This window comes from Trachemys scripta, chromosome 3 (assembly GCF_013100865.1).
Source record: "Trachemys scripta elegans isolate TJP31775 chromosome 3, CAS_Tse_1.0, whole genome shotgun sequence".
In the NCBI taxonomy this organism is placed as follows: Eukaryota; Metazoa; Chordata; order Testudines; family Emydidae; genus Trachemys; species Trachemys scripta.
The window spans coordinates 162,588,058-162,606,523 of NC_048300.1; the positions used below are offsets into that span (position 1 = coordinate 162,588,058).

At 35.8% G+C, this 18,466-nt stretch overlaps 1 protein-coding gene across 1 annotated transcript in view; it reads left to right on the top strand.

Moving 5' to 3' along the window:
• Positions 1 to 18,466, top strand: part of LOC117875514 (CUB and sushi domain-containing protein 1-like) — a 1,845,931-nt gene that overhangs the window by 1,384,266 nt on the left and 443,199 nt on the right. The window contains exons 13-16 of the mRNA XM_034766897.1: positions 9,497 to 9,679; positions 12,537 to 12,863; positions 13,711 to 13,905; positions 17,004 to 17,142. Coding sequence (XP_034622788.1) covers positions 9,497 to 9,679; positions 12,537 to 12,863; positions 13,711 to 13,905; positions 17,004 to 17,142 — 844 coding nt within the window. The remainder of the gene's footprint in view (positions 1 to 9,496; positions 9,680 to 12,536; positions 12,864 to 13,710; positions 13,906 to 17,003; positions 17,143 to 18,466) is intronic.

The following is an 18,466-nucleotide window of genomic DNA, read 5'->3' on the forward strand; positions in this document are numbered from 1 at the left end:
ACAAAATTACTCAAAATATTTATGTTGAAAGCAGACTGTGAGGAGTTATAAATGGATCTCACAAAACTGGGTGATTGGGTAAGAAAATGGCAGATGAAATTGAATGTTAATAAATGCAAAGCAATGCACATAGGAAAACATAATCCCAACTATACATATAAAATGATGGGCTAAATTAGCTATTACCACTCAAGGAAGAGATCTTGGAGCCATTGTGGATAGTTCTCTGAAAACATCCGCTCAATGTGTAGCAGCAGTCAAAAAAGCTAACAGAATTTTAGGAACCATTTGGAAATGGATAGATAAAACAGAAAATATCGTAATGCCACTATATAAATCCATGGTATGCCCACACCTTAAATATTGTGTGCAGTTCTGGTCACTCATCTCAACGCCCCTCCCTCCCCCACCCTCCAGAAAAACATTAGAATTGGAAAAGGTACAGAGAAGGGCAGCAAAAATGATTATGGGTATGGAACTGTTTCAATATGAAGAGAGATTAAAAATTACTAGGACTTTTCAGCTTGGAAAAAAGATGGCTAAGGGCGGATATGATAGAGGTCTATAAAATCATGACTAGTGAGGAGAAAATGAATAAGGAAATGTTATTTACTCCTTCACATAACAAAAGAAGCAGGGGTCACCCACTGAAATTAATAGGCAGCAGGTTTAAAACTAACTAAGGAAGTACTTCTTCACACAATGCATAATCAACCTGTGGAACTCATTGTCAGGGGATGTTATGAAGGCCAAAACTATAACAGAGTTCAAAAAAGAACTAGATAGGTTCATGGAGGATAGGTCCAGCAATGGCTATTAGCCAAGATGGTCTGTTTTGTTCATACCCTCTGAAGCAGTGGATCTCAGCCAGGGCTACATGTATCCCTGAGGGTACACAGAGGTCTTCTGGGGGGTACATCAACTCATCAAGATATTTGCTTAATTTTACAACAGGCTACATAAAAAGCACTAAGAAAGTCAGTACAGACTAAAATGTCATACAGACAATGACTTGTTTATACTGCTGTACATACTATACACTGAAATGTAAGTAAAATATTTATATTTATATTTATATTTATATTGATTTATTGGCAAAAATGAGAAAGTAAGCAATTTTTCAATGATAGTGTGCTGTGACATTTTTATATTTTTATGTCTGATTTTGTAAGGAAGTAGTTTTTAAGTGAGGTGAAACTTGGGGGTATGCAAGACAAATCAGACTCCTGAAAGGGTACAGTAGTCTGGAAAGGTTTAAAGCCATTGCTCTGAAGCACCTGACATTGGCCACTGTTGGAAGATAGGATACTGGGCTAGATGGAACATTGGTCTGACCCTGTATGACCATTATTATGTTTATAAGATTCTTATGTGGCAGGTAGGAGATAAAGAATGTTTTTTGTTTGTTTGTTTGTTTTGCTTCTCTCTTAGCATCTGTAAGTTCTCACAAATACAACTGTTCTGGGCAATGGATAGCCTGGTTAATCCATGTTGCCTCCCCTTGGTTACAGAAGCAAGTAACTTTTGTGGATAGAATAACTCTGATATGAACTCTTTCATGCTTGTGCTTACTTAACGTGGAAATGACAACATTAGCTTTGGATTTACTTGTTTTACTTGCAATATTTGGTTTACGGAGGTATAACATTTTCATTGTGAACTAAGAACTCAGTTCATGACTTTAATGTCAGGGGAAAAAATCTAAAATAGTATAATGTTCTTTTTTATGCTATGTTTTAACTTCATGACAAAGCACTACAATATTTAGTAGAGAGAGTTTCATTGTTCAAGTATTTAACAGATATGTGACAATATACTAGGAAAACAAGTTAAATATTGTTTTGCTGAATACACTATGATCATGCATTTGAAGTAATTAGTTCATTATTGGATTGCACTATGAGATGACAATATTTTAACAACTTGAAAAAATCCATAAGCAAAGTTCACTACAGTGGTCATATTTAAGGGCACTTTTGGGCTACATCCAGACTGAGCTCAGTACAGCTCTTGGAGACAAGAGACACAAAGGGGACTTTACCTCACCTTTTAAATCCTCCTGTTACTGTGGCTGTCTGGTTGTTGGGTTAGTCCCTGTTATAAATTAGAGCAGCCTCAGAGGTGCTGCGTTTTATTCTCAGCTGTTCACAGTCCCAAGGGACCATTCCAATGGAGGGAGCGGGAGGATATGACTGGGATGGAGAAATGTATAGGTTACTCTTCTTAACCTATATGAGAGGGATGGGTGGTATGGGACCAGCTATTTTGTCCTTGCATTATTTCAAGATTCCTCTACACTGATAGAATCATCCACTTGCCATTTAATCTGGCTTTAAGGATGCTTTGGACCACCGAAGCACCCTTAATGAAGCTGAAACTATGACTCAACATGTTTCTATTCATTGGAAAAATGTAACCAGTTTCTAGCTTTCAAACTGGTAGAAATTTTTTGTGTGTGATCACTATATAGCAAAGTGATTTAATTTTTATGTCAGGATCTGCAAACATTGATTAATCCCTGATGTTTTAGCCTGCAACAAAGTATTGGTGTGTACATGGGATTAAAATGATATATCTCTGAGCTTTGCTCATTTTGTTACATACTCTTACAATTCATTTCCCACCATTAATTTTACAAACAAACCAAAAACAGATTTTGGAAATTCCAAGCTGTATTCATAAAAAAGGATCCTTTATTTTTGGATAATGCTTTATCCCTAGCAATCTTGCTTCTGGAAAAGGAAAATTTGGACCCAGTTCCCTCAGAGTCTTTAAAGGCTGTTGCTGAACCATAAAAATAGGCTGCCAAGGATCAGTGATCTCAGAGATTGCTGTGTCTAAAGTAATGGATTGAGACTGAATTTCCTCTATTCCTTAGCAGGGGATTTGCAGGTGTCTGCCCTCACTGCAGACAATTTAGAGCATCCATGTTCAGGAAGGATCTTCATTAAATTTCCTGACTACATGAATATTTATTTCCAACTGTCCAACACGCTGTTTTTTGAAGTTACCACTTTCTAACTCTCAACCTCCTTAAATACTGTATTGACTTATTTATGGTCAATATGGAATTCATGAATTTGGTCCTTTGAGTAACTAAGCTGAATTTTGGAAAAGGTCACAAAACTGTAAGGGTATTTGTCTTTGAGGTATCTTCTAAATTGAACATCACCACAAAAAATATGCTTTGTTGCATCTGCCACATTGTTTAAAACATTTATGAAGTATAGAAGAGTGAATATTCAGTTTAATTCAGTTCCATTTATGCGAATACATCATTAAAATGTTATATGCTATTAATATTTTTAGGTTAAAGTTGTCGTAATAGGTATTAATATTCCCTTTACATGTGATTTATTGTCAGATTATAGTGTTTGACTAAAACATCAGCTGAAATGTTTGAAAACATAGTGGTAACAGGGGCTTAATCGGAAGTGTGCAATTACAGTCCAGCAACAGGAAAAAATGTTAAATTACTGCCATAACTAACAATATCAAAACCACAAAAGTTATAATATGGAATCACCGATCAACTACTTTAATCTTTCAGTTTTGTAGATTCAAGTAATGCAAAGACTTCTCATCTAGAAAGGCTTGGTTTGTAGTCAAACACCTTCACATTACCCATAGTTCTTCCTTAATCATAGGTTAAATATTATTTTGAAACTGCCATAATTCCTCTCTTGAAAATAAAACAAAATGGCAGAAAAGAACTTTGATTAAATTTAAATGTGTACAATCTTCTCATCTGAATGTGTGGGAGAGTTTAATCTTGTCACTCTACCCACGTAAAAAGAGAATATGCCCCCAAAGTTGGTTATTATTGCTAGTTTACAAACAAGATGAAAAGCCTTTCCCCAAAACACAGAAAAAGAGAACATAAAAGCTGGAAAGAACTAAATAAGATTCACGTTAATATTATAGGTAAACAGAGGAAGCTGGTGTTTCAAAAGGAGTTTGAGAGTCTATTTGCAAACGTCATGAAGTTCACACAGCTCTAATCACTTAGATCAAAAGAAGTCTGGGATTGAATGAGTACAGAGAATAATCCTAAAGGAATGGAGTTTGTATTGCCACTTTAAGTAGGTTAACAAAACAACACTGAATAGCTTTTATTTTGATGTTCTTCACTTTAACAGTTTTCTGTGCTAGGTTTGAGTTATGCAAAAGGAGACAGGCTCAGCACAGCTCCTACTAGGTTGGCCAGAGGGAGGCTCCCTTTTCATACATCTGGTGCAGCGGCTGCCTGCAAACCACAGAATGGGGTGCTGGTTTGAGTTTGAGTTGAAATAATATGCAAGATTGATCTTCAGTTAATTCAGTCACTTTGTTAATTAGTTCTTTAATCTAGTGCTTGACAATCAGCCGATAGGCACAACAACAAACAATGAAAGTAAAGTTTGTAACAAAACAAAAGTATATAAAAAGCATTGGGAATAATTAAATAAAATATAATACTTGACACAGAGAGCAAACAGAACCAAATAATATTCCTTATGTATAAATATATAAGGTCAGATTTTTGCAGAACTCTCTAGTCCCTTTGCTTTGCTCTGACAATGGAAAAGGGACATAAAGCTGGTTTAACAATCTTCTTGGTTTGGGAAAATGGCTAGGTGGCATACACCTGATGTAACCTGCTCTTTACTACCATTCCACTCTCAGCACCTGGAAAACAGGGCACAGATGAGCAAAAGGGATTGTGGCCAGAACATCACTGCTCTGCTGCTGTTTGTGGCTTCCAGAACATACCTAATTTAGAACAGCTTTGAGGCTGTCCCACGGTCAGGGAAAAACAAACAGAGTCGTGGTTATAGTCTTTGTTATGCTCTTTAAAGCAATTAAGAATAAAGAGAACAACATTACAGGAAGAGACATAAGTCCTAAATACTCTGTTCTGCTGCCCATGGAGTTTTGGCCTGAGACACACATTTATACTTATTCTTTACAAAAGAATTATCAACAAAAATCAAGTAATTATATTAGAGTTTACTACTAAAAACTGGCAGCTATTTATAGCAAAGCTTTCTCAGTTTTATCACTCCAGGACTATAGGTGAGTTTATTTAAAAGAAGAAAAAACATCTTAAATAAAGTTTTCAGGAACAAGAGTTCATGGAAAGATCTTTGGAAGGAGATTCAATAAGAAATATATATAAATACTACGGGGGCGGGGAGAAAGAGAGTGAATTCTAAAATGTTTAGAATACCTGTTTGGTTGTGGGTTGGAGTATTTTGTTTTTGGTCATGGCAATTGTGAGAGAAAAATCAGAGACTCCTTGACAAAGGTAGAAGTTATTGATCTATTTTTAAAAATGTATTTAAAATTAAAGCAAGTTGAGGTCATTTTCATTGTTCTACTTTAAGACTAATAATACAGCATGATGTAATAATGTTGAATACTTTTGATTGAGAAAAATAAATTTAATATAGATTTCATAGATTTTTGAGGCCAAAAGAGACCATTAGTTAATCTAGTATGAGCTTCTATATAATATAGGCCATATAATTTTGACTGGTTGCTCCCGTATTGAATGTTTGTCTAAGCATATCTTCCAGAAAGGCATTCAGTCTTGACTTGAAGGTTTCAAGAGATGAAGAATCCACCATTCCCATTGGTAATTTGTTCCAGTGGATAATAAACATGTGTTCCAAATTTCTACTTTGAAAAGTGGGGGCTGCGGGAGGTGAATGGCCTCCCTGATCTCCCCAAATCTGTTGCCCCTGGTTCCAATAACTTGTCCTTGTTATGCTTTTCTATTGTTGATTAAAAAGCCCTTTAGAATCTGGTATTTTTCCTGAGCGATATCACTTGCACACCATAATGAAGTCACCTCTTGATCATCTTTTTGAAAGAAATACAAAAATGTGGAGAAGTTGATAATTCTATTTTTTTTTTTAGTAAGATAATAAAAATCAGGACTCCTGCTCTTGCTACTGACTTGTTGTGAAATTTTAAGTAAATCAGTTCTCTACTAGCTGTAAAATAGCAATGATAATATTTATTTACTAGAAGTGTTGCAAATATTAGAATCTAACTTTTTAGAAAACCCTTAAAAGGCTGGAAGAAATGGTAATATTTAGGTATCTGTCCGTTTCTGTCTGCAAATCAGGTACTAAAATAAATATATACATAAAAAACCTAAATCATATTTGCACCCACATCTAATTGCTTCTACAGAATTAGGCATTCTTGGTTGAAAGGTAATTTGTGTATGTATGCGCAAAGTATGCCTGTTACGTTAGGTAGTCCTGTTCTTCTTTGTCCCTTCTGCATCTTCACATATTCTTATGTGAAAACTCACTTTATTGTAGAGCCCTCTTCTTACCCATGTCAAGTAAAGGATGAGTCACTCAAAACAATTTCACCTGCTTCCAGCGTGAAGGCATAGGTAATGATATCTTAGAAAAAGCCAGGCACTCCTTTGCCATCACCTAAATTAATGACAGTACTCATTTTGTGTGTTTAACAAATTAATCTTCCAATAAAAAGTTGATTATAAGAGTAAACATATAATAAATGAGATGCTGAATATCTAACCCCATCACTCAGCATTCTGTCTAGCCATGTGGTGAAGATATAATGCACTATCTTTGTTACAAAAAGAAAGACATTTACTATTTAAGAAGTTAACTCTGTGTAGCATCTGTGAAAATCTTAGTTCTCTGCCCCAGTTCTCTGATATCTGTTCAATTTGGGTAATGCAAAGTTGGTCGGACATGGAAGGGAGAACTCACAGCAATCTCTTAAGGAATGAATCATCAGCTGTGCTTCTGTGAAGCTCCAGCAGGAGTTGTGCTTCTAGAGCTCCTTCTGAGGCAATACAGCTCTGATTTGCCCCAAGGCAGGATAGAGTTTTTGGAATGTAGTGCTTAGGATAATTCATTGCAAAGCCATATCTTGAACTGAGCCTTTAGCTTCTACTCTACTGCAGGCTATAATAATTCTGTATTGATTATTCATGTCCGTTTACCATTAAAATGTGTTGACTCTCATTAGCATTGTCAGGTTATATTATAGTGTACAACTGCTTGTAACAAAGATTTAGTGGATCAGTGGTCATGGCATTTGTTGTAGGTATTACCAGTTTTTAAAGAGGTGCAGTTCCTCATTTATAACTGTTTATATATATTCATGTACCAGTCACAAAAGGTGAACATTCTTTTAATGCTGGCTTCTGGTGTGATTTAGCTTTCTAGTGATACAGATGAGGTTTTTTTTTTTACATACAGCAGCTGATTTCAAAACTACTTAGAGCTCCTCAATGGAGCTGCTGCTGATGCTTTTTTTTCTCTCCAAAGTTTAATCTTGCAATTGCCAGGAAAATATGTAAAAATCCCCCTTTGCTGATGAACTACATGTACTCTGGTGATTTGTATGTCAGACATTTCTGCGTATTTGTCAGCAATCTGATCATAGATGCTGTAAAGGCTTTAAACATAGTGGATTGACTACTCCTATGGTAATAAATCATACCTGACGAACTTTTGCATATTAAACATTTCTGTTGGAGAAGGAGAATGTCATCATATATCCAAGCTGTTGGGGTTTAACACATGGTAGATTTAGCAGTATTTGACAATAGCCATCTTTTTAAGAGAGTTTGGAGAATCAGTAATATTTAATAATATTCAATGAGGGTGGAAGTTTGTTGTTATCCCTGATAACATTTCTTATAAAGACCCTTAGGTAAAACCCTGCCCTGTTGAAATGAGGAGTTTTGCCATTGGCTTCACTGAGGCCAGGATTTCATTTGTTATGGATGTAACAAAAAAGTTTACTTTATGTATTGTCGGAGAAAAACACAGTTCTCACTCTTTGGTTGCGTGCAGCAAAGTCAGATACTTTATTATCTCTAGCAATTTCGTGGAGGGAGAGAACTATACAGGTCTCTCTATAGGTAAACAATTACAGCAAGCATTTATACCTTTTGTTACATACAATAATAAGCAACAGCTGCATTTTGTTTATACATAGGTCATCCTGATATCTTATTTTTCTCACTTATTTAGACTCTAGTCTACATTCCATATTATCTACACAAGGTCGCAAAAACTTCTCACACAGTTCTTTCCCACTCGCTTCACACAATCCTCGCTTCTAAAAATCTCGCGTTATTAGGGTTACAGTTAGCCTGACTCTTCTCACAGAAGAGATTGTTTGCATTTAAATCCCCTTCCAATCCCTGTCAGGCCCTGCTCTACTTCCACAACCCCCCATGGAAGGAGCAAGATATTACATAGGTCTTGCTCCTGGTCCATCCAAAATCAGTGGCAAAATTCCCTTTTAGTTTAATGGTGTAGATAGAATTGGGCATTAGTTGTCAATAACAATCATTTTAGTTACTGTATTGTAATACTACTTCTCTCATTATTTAATATTTCTATTTTATGCATCTAATGTTCTCATTTAACATAGGTTTCATAAGAAAATATTTCTGTATTAATTACTAGCTGATAGTTACAAACATATTTGATGTTTAGCTTCATCCGACATCAGTATTGGTTAATCCTCAGCATGCCTTTAATTATAATATTTATGACTACTCAAAATTGACATTTGATCTTAATAGGAACCATCATTTAAAATATTGTTCTATTTCCAGTGTACTTGGTTGTATTTGGAAAATATTGTGGTTCTACTTTTTAGAGTATAACATATTATTATTGGGTTTCAGCTTTATTGTGTTTCATTGATTACATAGCAAGCTTCTTGGACTGTCCAGTAAAATGCTTTTTGTTTTTATTTTTTAATACTGTTACTAACAGCCCTGCAAACTGAAATTGGGGTTTGAGAGTCAAGATGTATTCTTTGTTGCTAAATCATCATCACTGAATCTGCAGCCCCACTTTTATCCATGGTTATATCACAGCAACTGCTGTGGTTTTAAATTCTGTCCTCAGATATAACCAGGATTACACAGGTGTAAATATGGTCCCACAGTTTGAAAGAATTGCTATTTAAATTCTATGCTGCACAAAACAGAATATAATCCATCTCTTTGACTGTATTGGATGAATTGCTACCAGGAGTAAAAGTGGTGAAACCTCTTTTGTCTCAAGGAAGTGAATATACATAATGGGAAGCAAAGGCCACAATCCTTTCCCTTATGAAATCAGTGGGAGAACAATTTATTCACTTCAGTGATGCCGGATTGAGCTTGGTAAGCAGATCTGCTGAACAAGAAGATGTCCTATCTACTTTTCACAGTCACATCACTCCTAAAGGGATTGTAATATCAGTTAATGCAATCGGTTTTGATTATTTGGGATAAAATTTTCAAAAACACCTAATTCCCATTTCCATTGACTTTCAATTAGATCCTAAGTCATGTCACTATGTGCTTTTGAAAATTTAACTTTTGGTCTATTATTATTTTTAAATGTTATTTCTGGACATACTGCTAAATGTCTGAAGCCATTTCTGGTATTGAAATATGCATGATATGCAAATATATGTTTAGATTCAATATTTTGTTTATCTCTTCCAAATTCAGAAATTGAGAAAGGAGGTTGTGGAGACCCAGGAATACCATCATATGGAAAAAGGACTGGCAGTAGTTTTCTGCATGGAGACACACTTACCTTTGAATGTCAGGCAGCTTTTGAACTTGTGGGAGAGAGAATGATCACATGCCAACAAAATAACCAGTGGTCTGGCAACAAACCCAGCTGTGTTTGTAAGAATTGCTTTGATTTTTTTTCTTTCTACTAAATTCTTGACCTAAGCCTATTCCTTTTTTTGGCATTTGCAACTCACCAGCAGGGAAACATTTCAAAAGACCTTGAAGATGTGTTCAGTGATAACTATACTAGATAGCTTAGTAGTAGCTCATTTACAAGGAACATCACGTAGAGCCATTTTAGATTTCTTTCCTTCATTTTGTATTTAATTGAAACATTTAATACTTTTAATGTAAATGTGAGTTGAATGAAACCCTAATTGAGAGATTGCTAATAGCACATAAGTGTTCAGTAGGATATCATAGCACGTATCTAGTGATTCTGGCAGGGTGAAGTACTCTGCATATACACATCAGTAAAGTCTTTCTTTTTTTAACAACTTAATAAGGTTGTATAATAATTTAAGGAATATGAGGTTATCGAGCAAAGAACATGATAGGCAAGATCAGTGGATGTGATTTTATTTCTTTTAGCCAATAAAAAATATTTATAGTCAAGTTTGCACTTTGGATGGATTTAAATTATGTCAGTTTATATAATTCAGAAGTAAAACAGAGTAAATCTTTGCAAGTGGGCAGGTAAATTATGCTTTTTATCTATCTTCACCATTTTTAGAAAATGAACACCTTCTTGCAGTTTTACAAGTAGCACAGGGATTTATCAGTTGGGGGCATTTTCAAAAGCACTTTGGAGCACAATTCCCAAAGTTAATGGGGCTTGTGTTGCTAACACTGGTCTACACACAGTTTTTGTACAGGTTGGTTAACTGTGTTGGTTAGGGGTGAGATTTTTGTTTTACTGAAATAGTAATACCAGTACAATCCTTAGTACTGTTTTACCAGTGTACTTATTCCCCATTTCGTATATGAGTAAGCTATGCTGGTATAAACAGATTTATATTGGTGTAACTACTTCCACACTAGGGTCATAAATAACTTTGCTTTAAAATGCATCTAGTTATTTTATCTTTCCTTGTCTGTGTGTTTCAAAAATTATAAAATTTATGTTTGAGACAAATAGGTTATTTAAATAATTTAATTATAATTATTGAGGGTAGAAGAAGTGGATTTTTGCAATTTTTCCTTTTAAAAAACATGCCTACTTTTAGTAATGGTGAGAGTGATGGTTCACCAAATATTCAGAAAACATGAAAACTGATGCAAATCTGGGTTTTCATAGTTCACAAATGAGTAATCTTGCAGTTTTCTTTTTAAAAATAAGATGTATTTAAAATTACAAGCTGCTTTAAAATTGAGATCAGGCTTTTTTATTTTTTTTATTTTTCTAACTCTGCTATATACAGTGGGCCAGGTTTTCACTGTTGCTTCAACAGACCTCCAATTGTGTGCGCACAACTTTGCGCATGCATTCACCCTTTTTCCCCCAATGTTCCTCCACAGGTCAGAGGACATGCACAGGTGACAGATTCTATTAGTTGTGCATTCAGCTGATATAATTTGCATATGCAGTACTCTTTGGAACAAATGGGTTGTGCAGAAGAGTGAAGCAGCCTTTTGAGAATCAGTGTGTGTGTGTGTGTGTGTGTGTGTGTATGAATATATATACACAGATACATGCATTTACACAAAAGTGTAATAGCACTTTTCATTTCAATAATCAGTTTAGCTTAACATTTTAACTCTTGGAAACAACATTTTCAAAACAAGTTATTTAAGTCCTATAAGACAAGAGAAAATGTATTATTAAACAGTCAAAACATTGATTTCAATTTGAAACATGGTAAGGGATAGAAAAGGTCCAGCCCTTGTGTGGGGTGCAATGAACCCTCCTCTTACTCTATGTTCCCACTGCTCAGATACCAACCACAACTCTGAATACTGGGAATTGGCCCTGGTTTCTGGTGTTTGGAGTGTAAGCCATCCCAAAAGTGTAAGAATGAAATAGAATCATGATTCACTCCTTTTCTCCCACTTGTACCATTTACCAGAGTTGGCCAATAGTAGAGGTGAGCATATATTGCCTTTGTTTGAGAAGTGGATTAGGCCATGTCTACACTACCACTTATGCTGGCAACATTTATATCACCCAGGGTTGTGAAAAAACAACCCCCTGAGTGACAGAAGTTTTGCTGGCATGAATGGTAGTGTGCACAGCGCTGTCAGCAGGAGAACTTCTCCCACCAACATAGCTACCGCCACTCATTAAGGTGGTTTTATTATGTCGATGGGAGAGTTGAGGTGGTTTTATTATGTTGACAGGAGGATACATGAGCGATCTTACAGCAGCACAGCTGCATTGGTACAGCTATGCCACTGTGAGCTCGCTAGTGTAGACATGAGCATTCTTAGTTAGTGAGCATTCTTCTTTGGAACCTTTTAGACCACCACCTCACACAAGTGGAGACTTACAGTATCTGCAACATGAGCTTATGCTTTACTGGTACAAATTGGCTCCACATGTCATTTTTGATTGTCACAGGAGTGTTCACACAAATTCCATTACTACTCTCAAACCAGCAGACATGCATCCAGACTCCACTACTTTTATGCACATTCACTTAGCTCACAACACTATTGTTATGTACTCTCTTGAAATGGATTCTGTTTGTGTTTCTAACAATAAATAACTTGAAAGATCTGATAGTGTCATGTAGCCACATGTGAGGAACTAAAAAATCATAAATGCATAAAAAGGCTGAAATAAATGCTAGACCAGGGAAGTAGTCTGACATTATTAAACATGATCACATTACAAGCTCCAGCTAGCAAGAGTCACGATTTGTTAGCCCAATCTTCAAAGCCATCCATTTTCCACAGAAAACAAAAGTAAAAAGAAACATGTTTTGTATTATTGCTAAATGTTATTTTGAGAGTCTATTATTGTCTCTCTTAGTCTCATGCTTCTTCAACTTTACTACACCATCTGGAATTATTCTTTCACCAAACTACCCTGAGGAATATGGGAACAACATGAACTGTGTGTGGTTGATTATTTCGGAGCCAGGAAGCAGGATTCATCTAATTTTCAATGATTTTGATGTGGAGCCTCAGTTTGACTACCTTTCAGTGAAGGATGATGGGATTTCTGATTTACCAGCTCTTGGCACTTTTTCTGGCAATGAGGTCCCTTCCCAGCTGGCTAGCAGTGGGCACATAGTAAGACTTGAATTTCAGTCAGATCACTCTACCACTGGAAGAGGCTTTAATATCACTTATACAAGTAAGCACCTGTTTGTCTAGTTTGATATTAAATATAACATTTTAATTAAACCCTTTCTTTGGTCACAATAATACAAAGATGAATTAAGAATGTGTGTGTTTAGACCAACAAATAATTAAATTTCCGAAGGAAAACCACTGTATGTGTGATTTTAAGATATATGAGGTCTTAGTCTTTTATGTAAATTGCAAAAGTTATAGTATCTATATAACATAGATATGACACCCTTACTCTTTCACTGAAGATTTACTGTTTTCAGTTAGTTTTCCAACATTCTGTGTAATCTCTGTTTGTTTACTCTTACTATATAATCAGCTCAGAACCAATAACTCTTAATTTGAAATATACTGAAAATAAGAAACTAGTATGATGTGTGTAAAAATGTATACTTGAATCTGTTACTTGGTAACCCCTCCTTCATATATCTATTGAAGTGCCTAAGTCTAGGATGCTCTTTGATGTGATGTCTGATAACAGATGCTGTCTTGTAAGTAACACTGCCACACTTGCTATAAACTACTGGCCCTTTTGGAAGTTTTGGGTGAGGTAAGGATAGAGTAGGCATGGAGACTTCCCTCTTACTCCAAGGGATGTTCCACTTAGGTCGGAGGTAAATTGGCAGTAAGGCTTGTTCTCCTGCAGCCTGTGATTTTTCCTGTCCTATGGATAAATCAGTCTAAAGGCTTTCAATATGGTGCCTTGCCAAGCACTAAATACACATTAAAAAAAATCCCACCTATTTTAAGTGTACTTTGTGTTAAAGTGGGTAGATTTAATGTAGAATTTTTGATGTCATTTTTGCACAAGTAATCTAGTGCTTTTGTTCTATTTTTTTTTTTTAAATCAGCCTTTGGTCAGAATGAGTGCCATGATCCTGGAATTCCCATAAATGGAAGACGTTTTGGAGATAGATTCCTTCTGGGAAGTTCTGTTTCTTTTCACTGTGATGACGGCTTTGTTAAAACCCAAGGCTCTGAGTCCATAACCTGCATTATGCAGGATGGAAATGTTGTGTGGAGCTCCACTGTCCCACGCTGTGAAGGTAAGGTACACACTCCTTCTTTTATAGTTACTGTCTTACATAGTATAACTATTTTATTTTTTATTGCCTTTTCACATTTAGAACATTATCAAGACTGTTTTGGTTTTTGTTTATCACTCTTTTTTTTTTTTTTTTTTTTTTTTTTTACAATAGTTTCAGTGAATAGAGAATAGCATGTAATATCTCAAGACAATATACACATCTTTCAAAGAATAGAGTATCACTTGAAAACTTTTTGCTGTAAATGTGTTGAAGTTTTGACCACCACCTTTGTCTATTAGCTGTGAGTTATGGCTAGTGAAAGGATATGGTAATTTAGATATATATGGCATATAATGGAATGGTGGTAGCTGCCCTATAGTTTAGACTGAAGCTAGCTTCCTATTATAAGCCTGATTTGTATATTCTACCTATAACTTCCCCAAAACAAACATATCCCCCTGAAATTTTGAATGTCACATGATGTCATGGGGCAGATTCCTTCATTTTTACCAAAATTCCAAGAAAAATACATTTTTAAAATACTGGTACTTTGAAAATGTGTGTGTGTGTGTGTGTGTGTGTGTGTGTGTGTGAGAGAGAGAGAGAGAGAGAGAGAGAGAGAGAGAGAGAGAGAAATTCCTAAATGTTCATTATGTCTCCAAAATTACTTGGCCTGAAAATTCCAACTTTGTTTTCTTAGCCTTGCCTAGGAAAAGATATTAATTAGATCAGATATACAGAATACTATCTCACTGTGCTGTGCCAAATATAATATAGAAATATAATGGTCATAATAGGCCAAATCCATTATTTTCTAATGGCTAAGTGGCAGGGCATTACACAAACTTAAGCCAAGAAGCAAGTAACTATTTTTCTTATGTAAACATTATGGTCAAGAAGTTGCATGGCCTCTGACCTCAGATAGTTCCAGATACTCACTGATATATTTTTGTAGATATAGGGCTAGACCTTCGTGGTGTAAATCATCATAGTTCTATTGATGTCAGTGAAGCTACACTGACTTACACCAACTAAGGATCTGGCCCATATTTCTGTCAGTATTCTGGCTGTGCAAGAATTCATTTCTTGAAAGATAGTGTGCATTTTTAAGAAATTTAGAGATACTGAGAAAAGCTGGCAGCAATTTAAGATGTGTTAGATGTAAGCTTAAATGCTGCACTAGCAAGATTCATAATCTTAATAGGACCATGTAATCAATTGCTCAATGGAGCAGTTTTTGCCTAGAGCAAGAACAGTCTATTCCGAGGGGGTTTCTTCATCAAACAAAGTTTTCTGATTTTTAAATTCTATACACATAATTGGTTCAGGATTCAATATCCTCTTAGTAAAACTTCATTAGAAAGTTTTCATAGGTGCACAAGCAAAGAAACCATGTTGAGAGCACAGGGAAAGAATGAGCAGTGAGAAACAAATACTGAAATAATTGTCTTTAAGGACATACATCTGTAGGGTTTTATCCTTCTCCCACTGAATCTTGTAGGACATTTGTCATTGATTTCAATAGGAACAGGATTAGGGTCTTAATTCATCAATCTAAAAGACTAATAGTTTTTCAGTAAGTGCAGTTCTTTCAACTTAAAATAAAAATGTCATTTATTGAAAAGCTATTTCTTAGTGTAGATTTTTTTTTTTCTGACAAAAGGTTTCTCTTTTCTGATGGTAGTTATAAACCAAGTGTCCATTGTTTCAGGCTAGTTTGGAGATAATCTGGTCTGATTGTGCATGCCCATGACTTGATTGAGCTACTCTGTTATGTTCTGCTTTCAAGCACATTTAGCAATCATCGTAATAAGTGATGTGTGAAAAGTTCTTCTGCATAGGACAATGCATTATCTGGTGCAGATCAACAAAGTTTTAATAAGACTAAATTGATTTTTTAAAAAGAATATAGGATAAATTGCACTTTTTGTCAGCTTTAAGAGAGTACAGACTAGTAACATTCTGCTAGCTAATATTTCATCCATGGGCCTGAATCTGTACTTATTCGAACTAATGTAATTCAGGGAAAACTGTACTGAGATCAGTAAAACTATACTAGAATAAATCTTGAGTAAAATCAGAATAATCCCTTGTGAATTCAGTTTCTGTTACAAACAATATAGTAAAGATATGACCATTAATTCACTTGTCATAGCTTCATATTATTATTAATTTGTATATGGCATTATTGGTGTTCCTGGCACCGTTTGAAGAGACTGAAGACTTGGAGTAAGATTTTGCACAGTGCATCACAGAACTCTCAGTCAAGAGGGAGGTGGAGCTAAGGTGCCTTTAAGTCATCTTTAATACCCTCCAAATCCTGGGCAGCTCCTTGGCCCTTGGTGTAACATAAACAGCCCTGGGATAGCATATCTAAATTATGGCAGCCTATCCCCTGATTACTATGGGCTTCAGTGGCTCTTGGAATCTCCCCAGAGCTGTGTGCTGTGATCCACTCTTGATAAGCTTCTCTTGCCCCCAGCCTCACCCCTAATACGTACTCTACCGCACAGCTTGGGAGGGGTTTTTAGAAGACTGCCTTACAACTTCTTCCTCAGTTCCTGTGCTGGGGCATTTCTCCCCTGTCTGGATCTGAGGTTTTTAGAGCCCTGTTACACTGCTTCCAGACCTTTTTATAAGATCTTTAAGACAAGCAGTTCTACTGACTTCAATTATTACGCACCCAATAAGGTACTACTCAGTATGAACAAAGGTGGCAGAATCAGTCCCATAAATTGTGAGTCCTTGTTCTTTTATCTGTGTACCATTCCACACAAACCTATGGTGCATAGTCGAACAAAATCACTATTTATGAAGTAATGTCCTACTCCACCTACTACTCAGAAAGGTTTGAAGAATCAAGTCCTAAATGAGCTCTGACAAGACATGATGTCAGGAATTATGCCATTCAGAGAGAGGGGTGTGGGCTCTTTATAAAAAAATAAGTAAGCAGGATTACTTTTCTCATATAATACATGTCATTTATTCTTGCTTTTCAGATTTTCTTAACAGTTAACTAAACAGTGTGTGTGTGTATGTGTGTGTGATTTATCAGCCCATTTAACTGTAATTTATAGGTATATATTTCACTACATATATATGCTTTTATTTCCCAGCACCATGTGGTGGACATTTGACAGGATCGAACGGGGTTATCTTGCCACCAGGATGGCCAGGATATTACAAGGACTCGCTAAATTGTGAATGGGTGATTGAAGCAAGACCAGGACATTCTATTAAGATCACCTTTGACAGGTGAGAACAAGAGAGAAGTCAAACAACAAGACCTATCTCAACACAAACACAGCACACACATGTTGAAAGCAAAAGGAAAGCAGTGGGGGATATGGAGGAACACTGCATTAGCTGCTCCTAGTAGAAATCTCTGATTTTGTGCTCTGATTTAAGAATTGTGAACTTTCAGTAGACACACACACATGCACTGTACCAAATTCTGCTCTCATTTGTGCCAATGTAAATCTCTTGAAATCAAGCAAGTAGCATTGGATTTATAATGGTACAAGCAAGAGCAGAGCATCTGACTGAGCTACTCCAACTTTACACCAGCATTACTGGGAGAAAAATTTGATCCCCTTTCCTTGAAGGTTCAAGTTGTAAATCACTATTTTTGGTCTAGGCACTCTCTTCTTTTTTAATGGTAAAGTTTAGTTTTAGTTTAGTTTAGATGACGGGTCAGTCTTCCTGGCAGATTTACAATTAAAGACCTCTAATTCTTCGTATAGAGTTTCTTTACAACTGTTATGCTTTTGGAAGTTAATGATAGCATAATTGAGTCTGTTTCCTGTCAAGGTTCTTACTCTTTCTGCCTAACACAAGTGCTGTAATAACTATTGAACTCCAAGAAGGGTAACAAAGATATGTTGCTTGTTCATTTAGTCTTTGCTGCCCAAACAGAACAAGACTCAGTTGGAAAACCTTAGTACTTCTTAAAAAAATAATCTTGCCATACTGATATCATCTAAGGTTAATAAATTGTTCATAGATTAATAAGATCAGTATCTAACAAGGCAAAAGTATAAATTTTATAGGTAATTTAAGTATTTTCTCTAGATTTGGAAAATAGAGGATTTTATATTTTACTGTAAGTCTTACAATCCACACCTTCAGTTACCAAAATAAAATTCTCTAGCCCTTCTGACAGTGAGAACAGCATTTGATATGTAAATAAGCTCACTGGTGGTTTTGATTTTGCCAGATCAAATGCACCTTAGCAGCCCAGAGTTCAGAGATAGCAGCAAAGGATTGGATACTCCAACTTACTGTTTCATAGTGAAACCTTCTGCAGTTCAGGTCTTCTTAGTAACTCCTGCAAGGGCAATGAAAAATCATTGGCTGATTATATGTTCAGAATGAGTTGGCCTGGAAATTCTGATTTGTCTTTCATTCTGAATATGAGTGAAGGATAACGAGTTCCTTTCAGGATGCCATCCTCTGAAGGGGCTAGGCACAATACAGCAAATCAAAAACAGGAGAAGCTATGATGCAGGGAATCATGAATGCCAACACCCTCAGCAGCACAAGCTGACACAGGACTCATCCAGCCTCTTTATGACTAGCT